At 43.9% G+C, this 17,781-nt stretch overlaps 1 protein-coding gene across 2 annotated transcripts in view; it reads right to left on the bottom strand.

Annotated features, from left to right (window-relative positions):
- The window catches only part of GOLIM4 (golgi integral membrane protein 4), a 31,399-nt gene extending 28,558 nt beyond the window's left edge, over window positions 1-2,841 (bottom strand). For both annotated transcript variants that reach the window (XM_065844609.2, XM_065844611.2), the window contains exon 1: window positions 2,116-2,841. In XM_065844609.2, the coding sequence (XP_065700681.1) occupies window positions 2,116-2,302 (187 nt within the window). In that variant the 5' untranslated portion in view covers window positions 2,303-2,841. The remainder of the gene's footprint in view (window positions 1-2,115) is intronic.
- Window positions 2,842-17,781: the final 14,940 nt, after the last annotated feature.

Below are 17,781 nucleotides of genomic sequence, written 5' to 3'. Positions count from 1 at the left end.
TCAAAGTGCAGTCAGATACCACACCTGCAAACACAGGATTTACTGGCAGCATTTCATGTTGTTTCAAAGTCTTTGCTTACAGAAAAAACCATTAGAGAGGAAAGGTTCAGAAATGGTTTTGATGTCACTGGTTAGCGTGGCGCTCGTGTTATCTCTGGGTGAGCAGAGCACAGTCACAGGTTCTGAATTCCCTACCTTCTCCTCATTAATATGCTGCTACTGCAAAAATCCAAGTGATCGAACAGGGCAGGCCATCCCAGAAAGAGACATTAAGCAGACAGGGAAAGACAGGGAAGGAAAGTTTATTTCTAGCTCACTAGGCCCAAGTCCTCAGGCACGCAACTCGTGCTTACTTTATGGGAGATCAGGCACCTAACTAATGCTTGCTGCTGTGTTCAATGCGTCTCTGGGCTCTCGGCCTCACCCTCTTTTAGGTATGTCAGCTATTGCTCTAGCACAGGAAAACTGCAAAGAACCAATTTTATTGTTACATTGTGATTTTCCTTGTATTCTGTTACTTAATTGCTAGTAATTTTCTTTTTGAACAAGGTTCACTGCTGCCATACTAGACATAGATAAGATCTGCTTAATAGGCTCGATACATCGCCATGCATCACAGAACCATGTGGATTTACTGCACCGATAATCAAATGTATTCACGCTTTCAGATTCTGGTCCATTATTTTACATTTCTCATTGATACACTGAAACAAGCAAGAAATTATTTGTATAAAATGCAGCATTGTCACTGCATTTATCAACCACTAGTTGCCTGCTGCTTCCATGAACTTGCTTGGATAGATGGTGGCTACTCAAAAATAACGTTTCAGACACGGAAAGTTTAAGCTAACGGTCCAGACCCAATATATCCGATCAAGAGAATCTCTCCTCTGTGCTAGGATAGTTTGTTGCATGCTCCTCTTTGATATAGCCAGAGCAACAGAAAAAGCCAACTTGTTGAATTTTAGCTGGAGAACAAGATGTTTCTGTGTCCTCTTCCAATGCTGTTGGCAAACACACAGACTAGCAAAAGTAGCCCTTCAGCCATCTGCCACACACCCATCTCCCAGCCAAACCTTTAGAGCTTTTTCTTTACTGAAATAAAGGTTTATGTAATTTTTTTTCCACGGCATTACCTGGAAATGGCCTGAAATTGAAATACTAAGTAATGACAGTCTCAGATCAGAGTTGGATATATCTAAGTAACAAATCACTAAAAGAATCTAGCAGCATAAGCCAAATTCTGTACTCTCTGCACAAACACCGTGCTTCTAGGCGGGCTTTTCTGTACGTTTCCACAGTGAAAAGCACGGCTGAAGATCACCCTGAAGTTAAGAACTGTTACAGGTGCTAGACCCGACCACTCTCATTCTGGTTTTATACAGTTTTGAGAAACAAAATTCTATATTTCGAGTTTTAAAAGTTGGCTCTCAACTTTGAACATGCCAGCGTGATAATCTGGCACTTGACAATTAGCAAGGCGCTGCAGTCTTGTGCTTCCTAGAGCACTGATGCTCCAGGGATCTACCTGCTATCCCAAAAGTAATAGAACAGCCATATCCAAATAACTTCTCTGAACTTTACTTTCAAATTACCCTTTAAAAAAAGAATATTTATTAGAATACTCTCTTCCCTCCTCGAGCTATTTAAGGTTTATGCTGCCCAGGAACTGCAGCCTTGCATTTTTGCAGCTGAATGTTCTCTCAGCAGCATAAAATTAATACTGCTAAGACAACACAGAAGCACACGAAAGTCCCAGAACTGGATGCGGTCCGTACTGTCAGATGAGCGGCAGGCAGCACACCTGCCTTCTCCGTCTATATCAGTGATTGCAAAGTGATGTGCAGTCCCTTGGGAATAAGAGTCGCTCTATAAAATGTGTGGGAGCGAGGGGGAACTGGAGTTCTCTAGGACTTCAGTGGGGTGAGGATGCGACCCATGGGCAGATCCCAAACCCCACAGGCTGCAGGGAGAGAAGGGGAAGAAGCACATAAAGAGCAAAACTTTGTGAGACAGCTGGAGCCCAGGCTTCCCCAGAGGAGGAGGAGGAGGAGGAGGGTATTTACCCTGCAAGCCTTAGCAAAGGGCGGCAGAGGCTCCTGCCGAGGTAAGTACCTTGTAACTGAGCCGAGAGGGACTCTTGATGCTGCTGGTACTTGAGCGCCGTGGCCTCAGCCTTCCTGAGCTGGCCCTGCAGCTCGTAGTAGAGCATCGCCCCGTACAGGAACCCGAACACCACGGTCAAGAGCAGGAGGGTCTGGAAAATCCGCTTCTGCTTTCGGGAGCACATCCCGTTGCCCATGTCCCTGGCGGGGTCCCCAGGGCCGCCGCCCCTCACGGCTCAGCAGCAGGAGGCGGCGGACGATGAGGCGGCGACATCGGAGGCCCCGGGCCCGCGCCGGGAGGAGGAGGAGGAGGAGGATGAGGAGGGAGGGAGGGCCGGAGGGAAGGGAGGAGGGGCCGGCGAGCGCCTCAGCCCCTGGGCACAGCGGCGGCCGCGACGCTCCAGGCGGCTTCTCCGTGCGTGCGGGCCGGAGCGGGGCCGGCGGGACCAGCCGTGCGGCGGCCCAGCCGCATGCTGCGGCCCCGGGGTTGCCCGGGCTCCGGCGGCGGCCCCCGGCTGGTGTCCCGGTCCCCGCGGCGGCGCTGGCTCCCGCGGCCTGCGGGAGCGGGGCTACGGCGGCTCCCTGCTCTCCTTCCGCCCGGCCCCGCCGCGGGGACCCGCCCGGCCGGTGGCTCCGCCGCCACCCGAGCGGAACAAAGGGAACTTCCCCCGGCCCCGCAGTTACGTGTCAGCCCCGCTCCGCCGCGGCTCCCCCGCCGCGGGATCCCCGAAGGAAGTCCCGCTCCGGGGCGCGGCCTCATTGGGCCCAACCGCGGAGCTCTCCCCTCCCTTCGGGGCGGTGGCGCCGGAGCGCATTGGGTGCCCGCCGCGTCCGTCCGGCCCGCCGGGGGCTCCGCTTCCCGCCGCCCGCCCCGCTCCGCCCGCCCGGCCGGCCCCGAGCAGCCCGGCCTGTGAGGGGGGCGTCCTGGGGCCGCTGTGCCCGCCCGGCTCCCGGGTGAGGGCAGCGGGGTCGGAGCGGGGTTGACACCGCGTGGTTCGAGTGTGCGGCACCGGGTGGCTCTGCCGCTGGGCGGTTGGGGGTCGGGGGGAGCGCAGCCCCCGAGATGAGGGGCAAGGTCGCGCAGAGCCTGTTTTTATGGCTGGGCGCCTGATCTATTTACACTTTTCATCAGATTATTTCATTTTTTTCACAGTTCATTGACCATACTTTGTTTCATAGAATCGTTTCAGTTGGAAGAGACCCTCAGGATCATCGACTCCAAACATAACTTAATTCTAGCACTAAACCATGTCCCTAAGAACTTGTCTAAATGCCTTTTAAACCCCTCCAGGGATGGTGACTCCACCACTGCCCTGGGCAGCCTATTCCAATGCCCGACAACCCCTTCCATTAAGAAATTTTTTGTAATATTCAATCTAAACCTCTCCTGGCACAACTTAAGCCCATTTCCTCTTGTCCTATCACTTGCCCATTGGGAGAAGAGACCAACCCCCTCCATGCTCCAACCTCCTTTCAGGCAGCTGTAGGCAGTGATAAGGTCTCCCCTCATTCTCCTTTTCTCCCCATCACACTTGTGCTCCATTCCCTCACCAGCTCCATTCCCTCCTCTGCACTCTCTCCAGCACCTCAATGTCTTTCTTATGATGAGGTGCCCAAAATTGAACACAGGATTCAAGGTGGGGCTTCACCAGCAGTGAGTACAGTGGTACAATCACTTCTCTAGCCCTGCTGGCCACACTGTTCCTGGTACAAGCCAGGATGTGTTTTGAGGTGCTGATTGCACCCCAGGGGTGCCCTCGCTGCTCTTTGCCTTTTCCCTCTGCTAGAGTCAAACTCAGGCTGCTGGTGAATCTTAATTCAGAGTATGTGCTAACACAGGGCTCCCAAATGCCAGTTAAAAAGGTGAGACGGGCCTTGCAGCGTTTATCCTCAACCAATGTGATTTCAGAATTAGCGTCACTAGAGTTCTCTCCACTAGTTTATTTTATTACAGGAAAAACAAAAACACACACACAACAAAACAAAACAAACCACCAACAACCACCAAGGCTCAAGCTAAATTGAAAGTAATAATGATAGTAATGATAATAATGATAATGATAATAATAATAATAATAATAATAATAATAATAATATCAAAGTCATACTCCAAAGTTATTTCTTCTAAATATATCTACTTTGTTGATCTGTGTTTTTCACAGGCAATATTCTGGCCTTAAAAGGAGAACTACATCAAAGAGGCTTACAAATTTGTTATTCAAATAGTCTCCATATACCAGTAATTAATAGCAGTCAGCACCACAAGCTGGTATGACTTCTGCTTAAGTGTATTTCAAATGTATATTTGCTGTCTTTTAATTTGATGGAATTCCTTGCTTTCTGTTTGCAGACCGAGGTGTTCAAAACGATGAGCTAGACACCCAGGAAGAAATTGTAACTGCTTTGAAGCAGCGATGCTTTAAAAATATATAATTTCTCTTGCCTTTACGAAGCTTCCTCAAGTTCTAGAAGTTACATTTAAACACTTTCGTTGAAAACCATCAGTGTTTCAAATTGACTTATTTTCATGCGGGCTTTCAGTATCTATTGCTTTCACCAAGTAGTCCCAGTAGGTTCCTTAATATCACCCAAATTCCAGCTTCCATTTCTCTCCCAGACTCGGTCGGATATGTCCCGTGTGTTCTCGTATTGCCGGGCTGCTCAGGCTGAGCTCAGTTAAACAGAATAAGAATTCTTTATTTCTAGACTGAGACTTGGAAATCACTGCAGATGATTTGTGCTGCAGCATTGCAGCTATCCAAATTATTTAATTTCTTGTGTTTCCACTTGTTGCTTGCATTACCTTTCATAAAACCAGTTACGCCTTTAGCTTTGATGACTTTTCACTGGAGAACAATTGGCTAAACAGCAACTTCATCTGAATGTGGAAGTCGCTTTGGCTTATTATTATGATGAATAGACATCATCAATTTAACAGGACACCAAATTGCTCTAGTTATTTAATACCTATTCCAAATACATTTAATTGATTATGTTGTAAATATACTTTACCTGCTTGTAGAAATCGGCAATATCATTAAAGATTGCTGAGAAAAAAGGAAATCAGTATCTTGTTTTGCTTAATCAAATATTACTTATATTCAGTAATAGGTACTGATACATCTCCTCTTCAGCTCATGTAGATTGTGATTCTTCATGAGCAAACCAATTAGAGCTAAAATGAGGAATTTATTGGCAGCAAGAGACTATTATGTGAAGCTATTAGGCAGATTTGAATCGGAAATCCCAAAATAGAAAGGTTTGAACCTAAAAGAGACTGTAATATATTAGAAAGCATTAAATGAATTGCTAGGAGATGAATGTTACTTTGACTAATCACTGAATACGTTACTGATATAATCAGGCGAGATGGGATAAGTGCTCTCTGAGCCATGTTTTACCATGGGAAGTTTGCTCGGAGATTGCAACAAGGATTTCATGAGCGGGCACTTATACACACCTATTTATCATCTTTAACTTAATTTCCTAAGCAAATGAGGCTTGTGCAATCAAACCGCCATCAGTTTGTGCCTTGTAAGGACAAGCAGTTGGGCAACTTATTGGCCAATTTCAGGCAAATTTAACTGGGTTGTATTATAGAGATGTTGAGCTAAATGAAATTCCTGTGGACTCTGAGAAATGAGAGGAGCAGTATATAAAACATAACCCTGTAAGTTCCCCAGCAAAAGGAAAGGCTACACATGGTCAGAGTTGGATAACAGAGAACCTGTTCAGAGAGAGATGAAATATCCCATTTCTTTGGGACTTGTGTTCTCACCACCACCCAGACATCACAGAATTACATGTTTGGTTTTTTTCATTTGTTTGTTTTCCTCTTAATGTAATTCTCTAGTATCTTCTTCCATTTTTTCACTGCCACTTTTACTGAGCTTGATTCCATTATTTCTTTGTAGCTAGGGATATCAGCTTCTAATAAAAACGATCATTGAACAGCTTCAGTTTTTTCCAGAATGATCCAATGAACACAGCAGTTAAATAGATCAAGCAGCAGGTCTTCTATTATTTTTTGTTAAATCCCACCAATCAACGGATTGGGGATCCAAAGTGACGGAAATGTACAGTAAAGATTGTCCCATACAAGTCACGGCCCATTCCTTTGGTTGCCAGCAGTGCAGGAATGTACTGGCAAGGCACATGTTATTACCTCTCCAGCTACAAAGTACATTTCAGCTGCAGATGTTTAGACACGAATGACCTTTTTGTCCAATGACTGAAGCTTACTAATGCGTACACAGATTGTTTTAACACTCACTGTCATTTATTAGCGGTCAAGAACTGAAGGAATGAAAAGGTTGGACTTGAAGAGGTGAACGCTCCTGGGAAAATTGAATTTATCATTGCCTGAGGTCACAGTTTGTGGAATCAGGGGAAGTCTCAGTGTCCCGCTTAAGGAATCAGTTGAACTCTGCTGATGGCCTAATTTGAATTGGGGACAAGGGAGGCTGTGTTTTAGTAGAAAAAGTGCTATACTACTTAATATGCAGAAAAAAAAGGAGTAAAATCAAACATAAGGCATCCCAAACTCAAAGTTAATGCAGCTTTGACATTTGTTTTCTGGTGCCTCGGTTCTGGCTGTGGAACAGTGAATGATGACTGACTTCTGTCTGATGGATGCATATAGAGATACATTTTTCTAAATTGGGCAGGATTCGTGGTAGGAATGGACATAAAACACTGGGCAGAAGATTCTGGGTGTATACATGGAATAATTCAAGCAGCATTCCATACTGGGGTGAGAAAACGTGGTTAGTAGTGGAGGTGAGTGAGAAGTCTACACTCAGACTTCGAATATCTTGTTCCTGGTGCTTCCTGACTTAAACAGTCTTGTCATTTTACTGGCTTCAAAACATTGTCCTTTGTAAACAATTAATGCAGGTCAGTACATGCATTAAAATGTACAGTTGTTTTAATAGCAGTGGGAGGCAATGTTGCAACGTGTGCCACAGATCTACCAATTCACCACAAGCGTGACACATCTGGGATGCACTCGGAGTTGCCCTATTTTACTTTGTGTGTTTTACCCCAAGGGGCAGCACCCGACACATCCCGTGGTGCAGCCGTTAGTTGCCTATTGAGGCAGAAGAGCTTCTAAGGAACATTGGAATTTGATCAGCCTTTTGTTGCAAACCCAGAAAAAAACTCCTCATGCCGTTACATGTTTCATTGTTCTTAACATGGCAGCTACCATAAAAACTGATAGTAAATACTTAAAACAAATATTAGGATCCTAAACCACTTAAATACCATGCTAAGTCGTGAATTGACTTTAAACAATGGTCAGATGATCCAACTTATAAGAAACTTGCAATTGGAAACCCCTGTGCTCCTGAGGGCTGGCACTTTACAGATAAAGAAAAATAATAATACTTGAATGCTAATGATAATTTGAATACTCTCACGATGAAGGGGAGGGATATTTGAGCCTTTAGGCGCTCACCTAACAGCAGGTTTGTATTTTGGTTCGGTGTGATTTGTTTATCCTGCAGATCAATGGCAACCACCATGTGAAATGGAAACAACAATCTCGTTCAGCCCCACACAGGCGGATGTGGTTTGTATATAAGCAACTTACATAAAAGAGCTGGGGCTGTGCTTCCCCAGTTTACTGTTTCAAAAGATAGCACTTGCATTCCATGGTTTATGGGTTAGAGGAAAATGTTGAACTTGGGAATGCCGACTACAGACGTTGTTTTTTTCTGATATGTAGAATAATCCCCAGTGATTACATTTTCCTGGTGCATTTCCCATTGGGCTGCCCAGACTGGAGGCCATGGGAGATGGAGGAGTAAATAGGTCAGTGAATTTTGAATTGTTCTGTCCCCTGATTTTTTCCAGTCTCGTCTATTTTGGTTTTTCAGCACCTGAATAAAAGCCAGGGTCTGACATCCAGCAGCTGTAAAACTGTCTGGCCTAACAGGAAAGAAAAAACTCATCTTCATAATAGTTTCCATTATCATTGCTCTGTAAGGCAAGGTGGTGAGTGAGGAAGTCATACAAATTTCATTGATGTTCATATCTGTGATATCATTGTGATTTTCTTTAAGGATCTGAAATGGAGGCTTTTAAGCAGAGTTTGGAAAGAACGGTTTAGTTTGTAGAGTTAATTCAAGAAGGGAAAATAAGAACTCAGGAATTTATGTATGAAACCTGAAGAAATGCAGATAAAGAACTTTTAGATAAGATTAAAATGAACTCAGGACTTTAACAGCCATAGTCACATCAATTTTTGTCTTCATGGGGCTTCCATCTCCATTAGTGATATCATCATGGCCTGCCAGACTCAGGAGCTGTTTTTCCAGTCAGTTACAGGGTTATCAGTACATTGTAGTTTTATTTTAATTATATTTATTTACTTCTGGCTTTTGTGCTGCTCTTATACACCAGGAAAATGTGCACAGGCTTCTCTCACCAAGCATGACTATCTGTTGTAATTGTTAGTCTTGGAAGTGCTTTACTCTTACATTACAAAATCAAATTAGTTCCAGTGCAAAGGAATTTTACAGAGTTATTTAGGAACATATAAGAGTTTAGAGGAGCGCAGAAAATAGCTAGGTTTGAGAAAGACCTGTCAGAAAAATCTTAAGGTCTTCTTCTGAAATATTTGTAACAATTTGTGTTCAAGTGTCACTGTTGAACGTGGTAGGAGTGGTAGCACTTAAATACATCCATACTTGTTTGCATTGTCTAGGCCTTGCTTTGTGAAAGGTCATCTAGGAACTCACTGAGCTCTTGCTAAAGAAATAAGTCCTTAATGTAAGTTAAAGCCCTATCAGTTTGTCATGTTTCAGAAAATTCTGCAATTTCTCCGTGTATTTTTTTCCCCCCTAATCTTAAAACTTCATTGTGTTGGTTGTTATTGTTTTGTTTAGTGTTTACTTTTTGTGTCTTACCAGTAACCCAAAGGCCTTGAAGAATATGAGTGAAGTTCTCCTTCACCATGTGAGCTGCTGTAGGGTTGACATGGTCCTGGGGTTCAGGTGGCTCAACGCACACATCTGGACACCTTGACAGATGTGATAGTCCTGGTGCCCAGGTTTGCAAACCTTTTCTCCATTTCACTGATGTGAGTACAGCTCTTCACTGTGTTTTTTAATCCTTCATCTTTGTGCACTGTGAATATTCGATGTCTGAGATACCCAAAATGACTTCAGTCCTGTTGGTGAGGAATTACTCTTGCCTGCTTCCTGTTGAGACAATTATCATCGTTTTGTTTGCTACCAAAACCTCATTGAGCCACATTTTGCCTGATTCAGTTTCTGTTTGAATTCCCTTCAAAAGCTTTTTTTGCAGGACTCTCTTTCCCTCCTCCTGTTTACCAGAAGATAAATGTTGTCTGACGGCTCTGTTTTCCTCATTTCCCACATCAGTTTTCCTCACAGCTTTGCCTGTTTGTCCAGCTTGTCCGTCTGTCTGGGGTGACAGGTCTTCTTGCAGAGTTCGGGTTTATTATGCACATGTGAGTGAGGATGACAAAGTAAAGAACCTCCAAGGACTTGTTATATGAAGAAGCTCCTGAAAGAAGTAATGAATGGTTATACCAATAAGCCTCTTGAACTAGCTGTAGAAATGACATTGGAAATCCGTACTTTTGTCTGCGAAAAAGCAGAGCTTGTCTTTTGGCTTGGATCTGTGCAGGACTGTAAGGACCGGAAAAAAAGACCTCAGGAGCTGTTTGTTTTTGCGGCTGTTAATACCGATGAGCTCAGGGTTTGGAAATGCTGCAAAAATGGAGAGAAGAGCTGGAGCAAAGCGAGGGAGATTGATATGCAGGGCACAGAGAAGAATCTCAGAGAGTCGGTGCCATCTAGCGGGAGCTCCCCAGAAGAGCGGATAGGACCAGGCTGCTGCTTTTCACCCTAAAAAAATCCCATCCAGGTCAGGCTGTGAAATAAAGCAATTAATGAGGGTGTGGGTGCTCGGCAGCATCGATCAGCAAGGCAGGGAGTGTGTGAGGTGAAGGCAACAGCTGGGGGCACAAAAGTGAAGTTAATTAAATCTCTGATACCACTCCATTACAAGGGGACTCGTTGTCTTTTCGAGTTAGCAGACAAGAAACCCCTGACAGCATGCTCGGTGGGTGTAAGGGAATCTTTGCCCATGGTGTGACATGATCTACCTGGAGTGTTGCCCTGAAAGGTGAGGCAGAGACACGAGACGCTGTGCACACGCGTGAGTTATTAATCATACCTGAATCGTAAGTGCTTGGAGGCAATGGAGCTCATAAAGTTTTACAAGCACTTCCACAGCGCATTTGCAGTGTGAATAAAGAAGCGCTCTGGCTGCTATGAAGAGACTTTGTATGGAATATTGTGTAAGAAATAGTGAGCTTTGCGAGCAAAATGTACTCATCAATGTTACCAGACATTCTTGTGTTCTGGCCACAGTGATGAACATTCTCTAAGAGGCAGATCAGTGCATGACTTTGTTGATTTGATATATCTTTTTATTGTATTTCATTTCCTTAGGAAATGAAGCTGTAGTCAGGCCAGGGCATTGTGTTTTGTGTGGTGTTCTCTGTAAAGCCCTGCGATGCGTTCGCTGGTTCACGCAGACTTATCAGAGGGCAGCAATGTCAGATATTACATTCCTGAAGGTTTCATGCAAATTCTTGGCTGGGCAGGGGAGAGCGAGCCATGAGGGGAAGGCTGGAATGTGGTACCAACTAGTATCTAATAACAGGGAAAAATACTTTATAAAGGTTGGAAGCACAGGAAGAGCTACCATTGATTTTCATAGTAAGCTATAAACCACAGGACTTCCAAAGATAAGCTTCTGTTGGAACTATTCGTTTAGACAAAAGTAACAGAAAACTGGTAGTAAACCAGGAATGTGAACAGGATTAGGGTATTAAGCAGCATCGGTGGTTTTACTCCTGATTACACACTCTGAAGTGGAATCACATTGCTGGAGTACAGTCACCATCACACCCCAGCACGCTGCCCGGTACCCTGACACCATTTAATGCTACAAAAATGCATTTATATCCTGGCAGAAACCCAAAGACAGTGTTTGTCTTACCTAGATTCATCTTGCTGTTTCCTAGTAGAATATCCTGATATCCTGTGAACATATTCTTGCTATTTTCCACTCATTCTATTTTAAACATAAGATGACCTTGTCATCAGCAGCCTGAGGAGCTGCTGGTCCCTCAAGAAGGTGTCCCATGGGTTAAAAAAAGGGCGGCAGTTCACATGGTCCTGGGAAGAACAAACAGGAGTGGACTGAGCTCCCCTCTCTGTGCTGCCCTGGGCTCCTTTGCCTCTCATGTCCAGGCTCAAAGGGACTTTCCCTTCCTCCTCACCCGCCTTGGTCTGAAAAGAGGAGGTTTTGATTCATGGGGCAATTCGCCTGGCATCTGTAGGAATCCAAGTTGTATTTACCATGATTCAGGCTGATAATTCAGGAGGGGACCGAGAGAAAGAAGAGATCCCAGCAACCCGGTGTCCCAGATTGTTTGTGACAGTCCACGCATTTCAGTGAGGATCCCCAATCCCCACAGAATCAGGTGCACTTGTCAACCTGGTTCTCTGTTGTTTATCTCTGGATGTTTTGTGCTTTTCTGAGTCTGACCTATGCTGAGCTCCTAGAGGGATGGGACAGGAGGTTTTGTAGGACTAGTTGTACATGCAGGTTATCTCTAGCATGTTGTTGTTTATTATCTACTCTCCAAAAGGAATCTCCCTTTCCAACAGCCCCACAGAAGTTGCTGTATTTTAAAATAGCACTCATAAAAATACTTGCATTCTCCTTTTGGCTTTTCTTCTTGCATATTGCATGATTCAAGAAAAAGTTTGAACATATAGGGAGGAAGTGACACAGACACATTGCTCGTGATGAGAGCACTAAGCAAAAAGGCAAACAGAAAACAGAAATTTGGCAGAAGCAGTAAGGAAGATTAAAGTACATCTGGAGCAGGGCTGTGTTATTCCGAGGGGTAAAATCACCAGAACAACTGGAAATCAAAATACATTATGGGATATTTTAGCATACAAAGACCAGCAATAAGGAGAGTGTATTATTTGCCACATTTTGGGAACATAATATTTTATTATGGTGAGCTTTCTACAGTGACTCAGGTAAACTTCCTGGTTGCTTAAAATCAACTTGTTTTATCTGTAAAGGCTGCTGCAATGAAGGAACATGGCTTTTGAGTTCTTATAGTGTATGTAGAATAAACATGCTGCTGGGACACTGATGTTTTTCTACAGAAATGTCCAGATCTGAAGGTTACATTTAGGTAAAATAATTTCTGACCTACCTTTGAGAATGGTTGATTGAAAATGAAATGCCTAACCAAACAAAATATACAAATAGATTTACTTAAGGCGTTCACTTCTCAGACGAGAACTATGTAATGCGTATTTTCTATATAAAACAAAGAACTGAATTCCTACGGATGGTTTTCTGGGTGACATACTGGTTCTATTAACGTCAGCGTCAGTATACTCAAGATTTCACTTTTGCTTTCTTTTGACTTCACGATTTAATATGTGATTGCTTTGTTTTGACTTGACTTATAACCTAATGCATGACTAATGCTGATACGCAGTGATAAAACTTCCTGTTCGAGTAAATCCCCAGAAACTCTAGTAATTTTATTGTCAAATTGGACTCATACCAATGTTACAGTGGAGAATTTCTTCATCTTTATTTCCACAATAAAAGCAAGAGGCCCTGGCTGAAATCTGACAGCCAGACTGCATGTTGGAGCAGTTTAGGTCCAGAGCCAGGCCTGTAATCTGCAGTCTGAATCTTTTTCTAATTAAAATACACTTGATCTACTGTTACAGTGTTTTAGGGCTTTTGAAGTCACACTCTCACTTCTTCACTTTTGCAGGGTATTTGGAGGAAAAAGAGTCATCTCTGTTTTTGGGGCATATAAATGGAGTTTGGTTAATAGATTATAGAAACCATAGACTAGATCACATTGTAAGCTTCATACCAACTTTGATTTATTAATCCTAAAAAACTAACTTTTACTGCGTTTATCACAATGGTATTTGAAGACGTATTAGGTTTCAAAGTGGACTTACTGAAATTTCTGCATGTTTTTTCCCTCAGATCAGTGTCCACTGTCTCTTGGGGCTCTGTTTGTCTGTTTCAGTGTGAATTTTGAAACTGGTTCCAGAAGCAGGTTTTATGTTATTTTCTGAGGACACGAAGCCTCAGGATCAGCCAGGATTACCCATCCTCTTTGGACACATCACTTACGTTTACATATGCCAGTATTTCTCTATAAATATCAAAGGCACATGGCTTGGTCTGAAACAAAGTGAATTTTTAAAAATGGAAAATAAATATCCATTTTTCGAGTGTGAATTATAGTATCTAGGATATTTTGCTTCAAGCCAGGTTCCTCTTCTTATTTGAAGGGAACATCTAAAACCCTGTCTTTAACCAGCTTCATGCTACTAGCCGTGGACTTTTTAGGGCTCACTTCAAAACCCTGGCAAATACATCACATTATCTCATTTGTTCTAAAAACTCCAAGGTTCACAGAGGCTGGATGACACTCCATGATGTTGCTTTTGGGGAAAACAGTTGCTCCAGAAGAGCAAGATTTGGTTTAAACTTTATATTTGGCATTTTATAATAACTGCCTTCTCAGGCCACTGAGTGCTCCCATAACATTCCTACTTGGTGAACACTGGCCTGTAAACTTCATGGGACAGTGGGGTGCTCGGGGTGACCTGCAAGTGCGTGTATGAAGTTACAGCATCCACCAAGTTGTTATGCTGGGTGCCATTGAAGGATCAAAGCATAACTGGGCACACAGACACCGTCCCGCGCCCCATCCATCGTGACACTGTACTCAGCACTGCTGAGGCCCCACCTTGAACCCTGTATTCAGTTTTGGGCCCCTCATCATAAGAAGGACATTGAGGTACTGGAGAAAGTGCAGAGGAGGCAATGAAGCTGGTGAGAGGCTGGAGCACAAGTGTGATGGGGAGTGATTGAGGGAACTGGTGCTGTTCAACCTGAAGAACAGGAGGCTGAGGGGAGATCTTATCGCTGTCTGCAACTGCCTGAAAGGAGGTTGGAGCATGGAGGGGGTTGGTCTCTTCTCCCAAGCAACAAGTGATAGGAGAAGAGGAAATGGCCTCAGGATGTGCCAGGGGAGGTTTAGATTGGGTATTAGGAAAAAATTCTTCATGGAAAGGGTTGTCGAGCATTGGAACAGGCTGCCCAGGGCAGTGGTGGAGTCACCATCCCTGGAGGGGTTTAAAAGGCATTTGGACGAGATTCTTTGGGACATGGTGTGTAGTGCTAGAGTCAGGTCAGGTTAGGTTATGGTTGGACTCAATGATCCTGAGGGTCTCTTCCCACCAAAATGATTCTATGATTCTGCCTCTCGCTTCTCAGTTTAGATCTTCAGAGAAAACCCAGAAATTGCTTCAAAAGCTAACCCGAACATTTCCAGTTTCTAATAGACAAGTTACTTTTTTCACTATTGCAGGTTTTCTCACTCTATCTGTTAAGTTCTCACTGTTCTAGAGGTACCTCTCCTTCTCCTTCTGCTGCCACAGGGTCAAAGGAGTTTGTCTCTTCCATTGCAGCCACCTAACCCTAACACCCCTTATTTTCCTGAAGTGCCAGCACCCTCCTTCTCACAGTCATTGATTAAAACAGTCAGGTAAAGTTCTTCCTTGGGGTAGGCAGTTCAAAGGCCGGTGCTTCTGGCTCATCATATGGAGAAAATGGAAGACATTCAAGAAATGGAACTTGGTTAAATGAGACGCAATAAAGAAATAAGCACGTAGATATTGTTTGCTTTCTAAAAGGCATATGTAGAATATCCTCTGATGATAAACCTGTAAGTGGCATATGTCCAATATTTCTAGTTAGCACAGGAATTCTTCTGGCAGTGATAAACACTATTCAAGGTGCCAAAGCTGTTACCACTAGTCACAACTTCTTTATGCAAACATGTAAAAAACTGTGTGTGTTCCAATTGGTTGGCACTTGCCCAGGTATTATACCAGACTGCAAAGCTGCAGGCTAATGATAATAGCTGGGGTTTTTTTCACTTACAAAGGAAATTGTGCAATTAAGCACATGTAGAGCAGTTGGATATAATGGGAAACTTTGCCCAAGAGATCTGGCCGTGGGTCTTGAAATCACTGGAAATCATCTTAGTACTGCGTGGGCCCCAAGCCCTCTGTTTATAAGCCAGATCCAGAACATGCATCCAAGCTTTCTGTCCTGTTTCTGTGCCACAGTGCTTTGTTGGGACACAATTTAAATTCCTCTGAACTCAATTTCTCCTTGACTACAAGAAACATTGACTGGGATCCTGCCTTTAAAAACAGCGAAGTAAATGAGCCTCTGTGCTCAATCACAAATAGTCAGCCCTTTGTTATCTGGATTGCTTTTAACATAAAGATCTCCTATGTGAAAAAATGAACACGGTATTTGTCAAAGCTCTGTTTCTGAGATGGAGGGATAAGCCTTGTCAGAGCCCTCAGCAAGGCAGCGCACAGATCAAGCTCACCTGAGAGATGGCAGATGGAGGTCTCAGTCCTCTTTGCATCAGGGAAAAGAAGAATTCAACCCCGGCTTCTGCACACCACGTTAATATCCAAACCACTCGGCTTCTGGCTGCCTTGGATGCCACCTTGAAAAGTCTTGATGTCAGCCCAAGCCAGATGGGGGTCGTACTGTAAATCTCCAGGTTTTGTAGGCTGGGGGAGAGTTTCTCAGTTCAAATAACGAGCTGCTTTTACTGAAACAACCGATTAGAAATGTGCCTCTACCAGTTTATTTTCCTTTGCACCTAGAGACTGAGTCTGGAAAAAATGGTTTTTTTGATGTTGTACTTTTGTACTGATCTGTGCCCAATATCTTACAAATGCCTTCTGCCTTGAAGTGTATGCAGCCTTTACTTTGAGCCCATATTGACCCCTGAGATCAGAACCTTGCTGCTTAACCAAATTTGGAAAGGGATTACAAAATACATGGTATGAACGCTTCATTTTGGACACAATACATGTGCAGTAAAGAGCATTTAATGACTATACCTCCATCACTAGAGCCCATACAGTAAAGGCCAATAATGGTGATACAACTGAAAAGAAGAGGATGATGGAGGAGACAAAAAGAAGAGGCAAACAGGCTAATTGATGATACCCAGCTCATTAGGAAGCTTTTTAAAAGCAGGAAAACATACTAAAAGAATCCTTACTCCAAGTTCCCTGATGTGTCCTATTTTCTATGGGTTTTTTTTCTTCTAGAATGCAGCAGCCTTCTGCACAGGGACCACCTGTGTTATGCCACATCATATGTTCCTGATGCATAATCATCAACAATAAGCTTATCCAACCATTTTTGGAATCTCCATTTGGTTTGAGAGGTGCATGACCTGTAACTTCATCTTTTCGTGACAACAAGCACCACAAAAGTAGGTGACTCAAGTATATTTGTGGCAGTATTTGCAGAAACAAGTCCAACAAATCCTTCTGGGGTTCTTAGTAACCTCTCAGATGCTGAATAATAACTCCTTTGAAGTGAGAATGTAATCCTCTTTTGGGGTTTTCTATGACTTCATGTTTCAAGATGTGGCGGTGATATGGAAGCCTCTCCATGCAAATCCACTGCACCAATTATTTTGTGCCAACGAGAAATTGGTTTACTTTTTAATGAGACAAGAAACACCGACTAAAATACAGTCATGTTATACATTAAAAAGGAGCAGTATATTTGTTAGCCAATTTTAACACCTTGTAGTGAGGATATATAGTGACAGAAATATTTCTTACAAGTAGAGTCTGGTGGTAAAACACTGAGATGTTCTGGGTCCCAATTAGCACAGCCCAATCCTGACTTCTATAGGTACGTGTGCTGTTATGATGGGTCGGTTGGTCATAAAGCTGCTCAGGTGTGGTTCCAGTGTTCATTTTTACATTGTTTTTATTCATTACAGTGAATGGTCGGCACTGATGTGAACTTTTCCACAAAATCAGAGTATCCCTGGCCACTACAGAAGGACTCTGATCCATCTGGCGCTTCTCTCTCACCTGAGGTTTTTGCCAGTAATTCTATTTGTTACCAGCTGAGAACTGGTTTGAGATTCATCCTTCCTCTCCTTTCTTCTCTCCTTGTTCGATGATCTTTAGCTACGATGCCTTTAAATTTCACTTCTATTTACCCTCTATGATTCCTCAACAGCAATAGCGTGTGTTCCACTTTAATTTGCTGCTGTAAGGAGTATAATCCTGAGGGTCAAGCAGATGTAGTTCTGGAAACTCTTTCTTTATGTGCTGGGCACTGGTGAGGCAAAAACCTCGAATCTGGGGGTCAGTTTGGGGCCTCTTGTGCCAAGAAAGGCCTTGAGGCGCTGGAGCGAGTGGAGAGAAGGGAACGGAGCTGGTGAGGGGCTGGAGCACAAGTGTGATGGGAGCGGCTGAGGGACCTGGGGGGTTCAGCTGGAGAACAGGAGCTGAGGGGAGACCTTCTGATCTCTGAACTGCCTGAAAGGAGCTTGGACGGTGTTGGTCTCTTCTCCCAAGTAACAAGCAATGGGATGAGGGGAAACGGCCTCAAGTTGCGCCAGAGGAGGTTGAGATTGGATCTTGGGAACAATTTCTTCCCCAAAGGGCTGTTGGGCACTGGAACAGGCTGCCCAGGGCAGTGGGGATGTCACCATCCCTGGAGGGTT

This window comes from Patagioenas fasciata, chromosome 9 (assembly GCF_037038585.1).
Source record: "Patagioenas fasciata isolate bPatFas1 chromosome 9, bPatFas1.hap1, whole genome shotgun sequence".
Lineage (NCBI taxonomy): Eukaryota > Metazoa > Chordata > Aves > Columbiformes > Columbidae > Patagioenas > Patagioenas fasciata.
The sequence above is the reverse complement of the archived record's forward strand: the minus strand, read 5'-3'. Positions and strand labels throughout refer to the sequence as shown.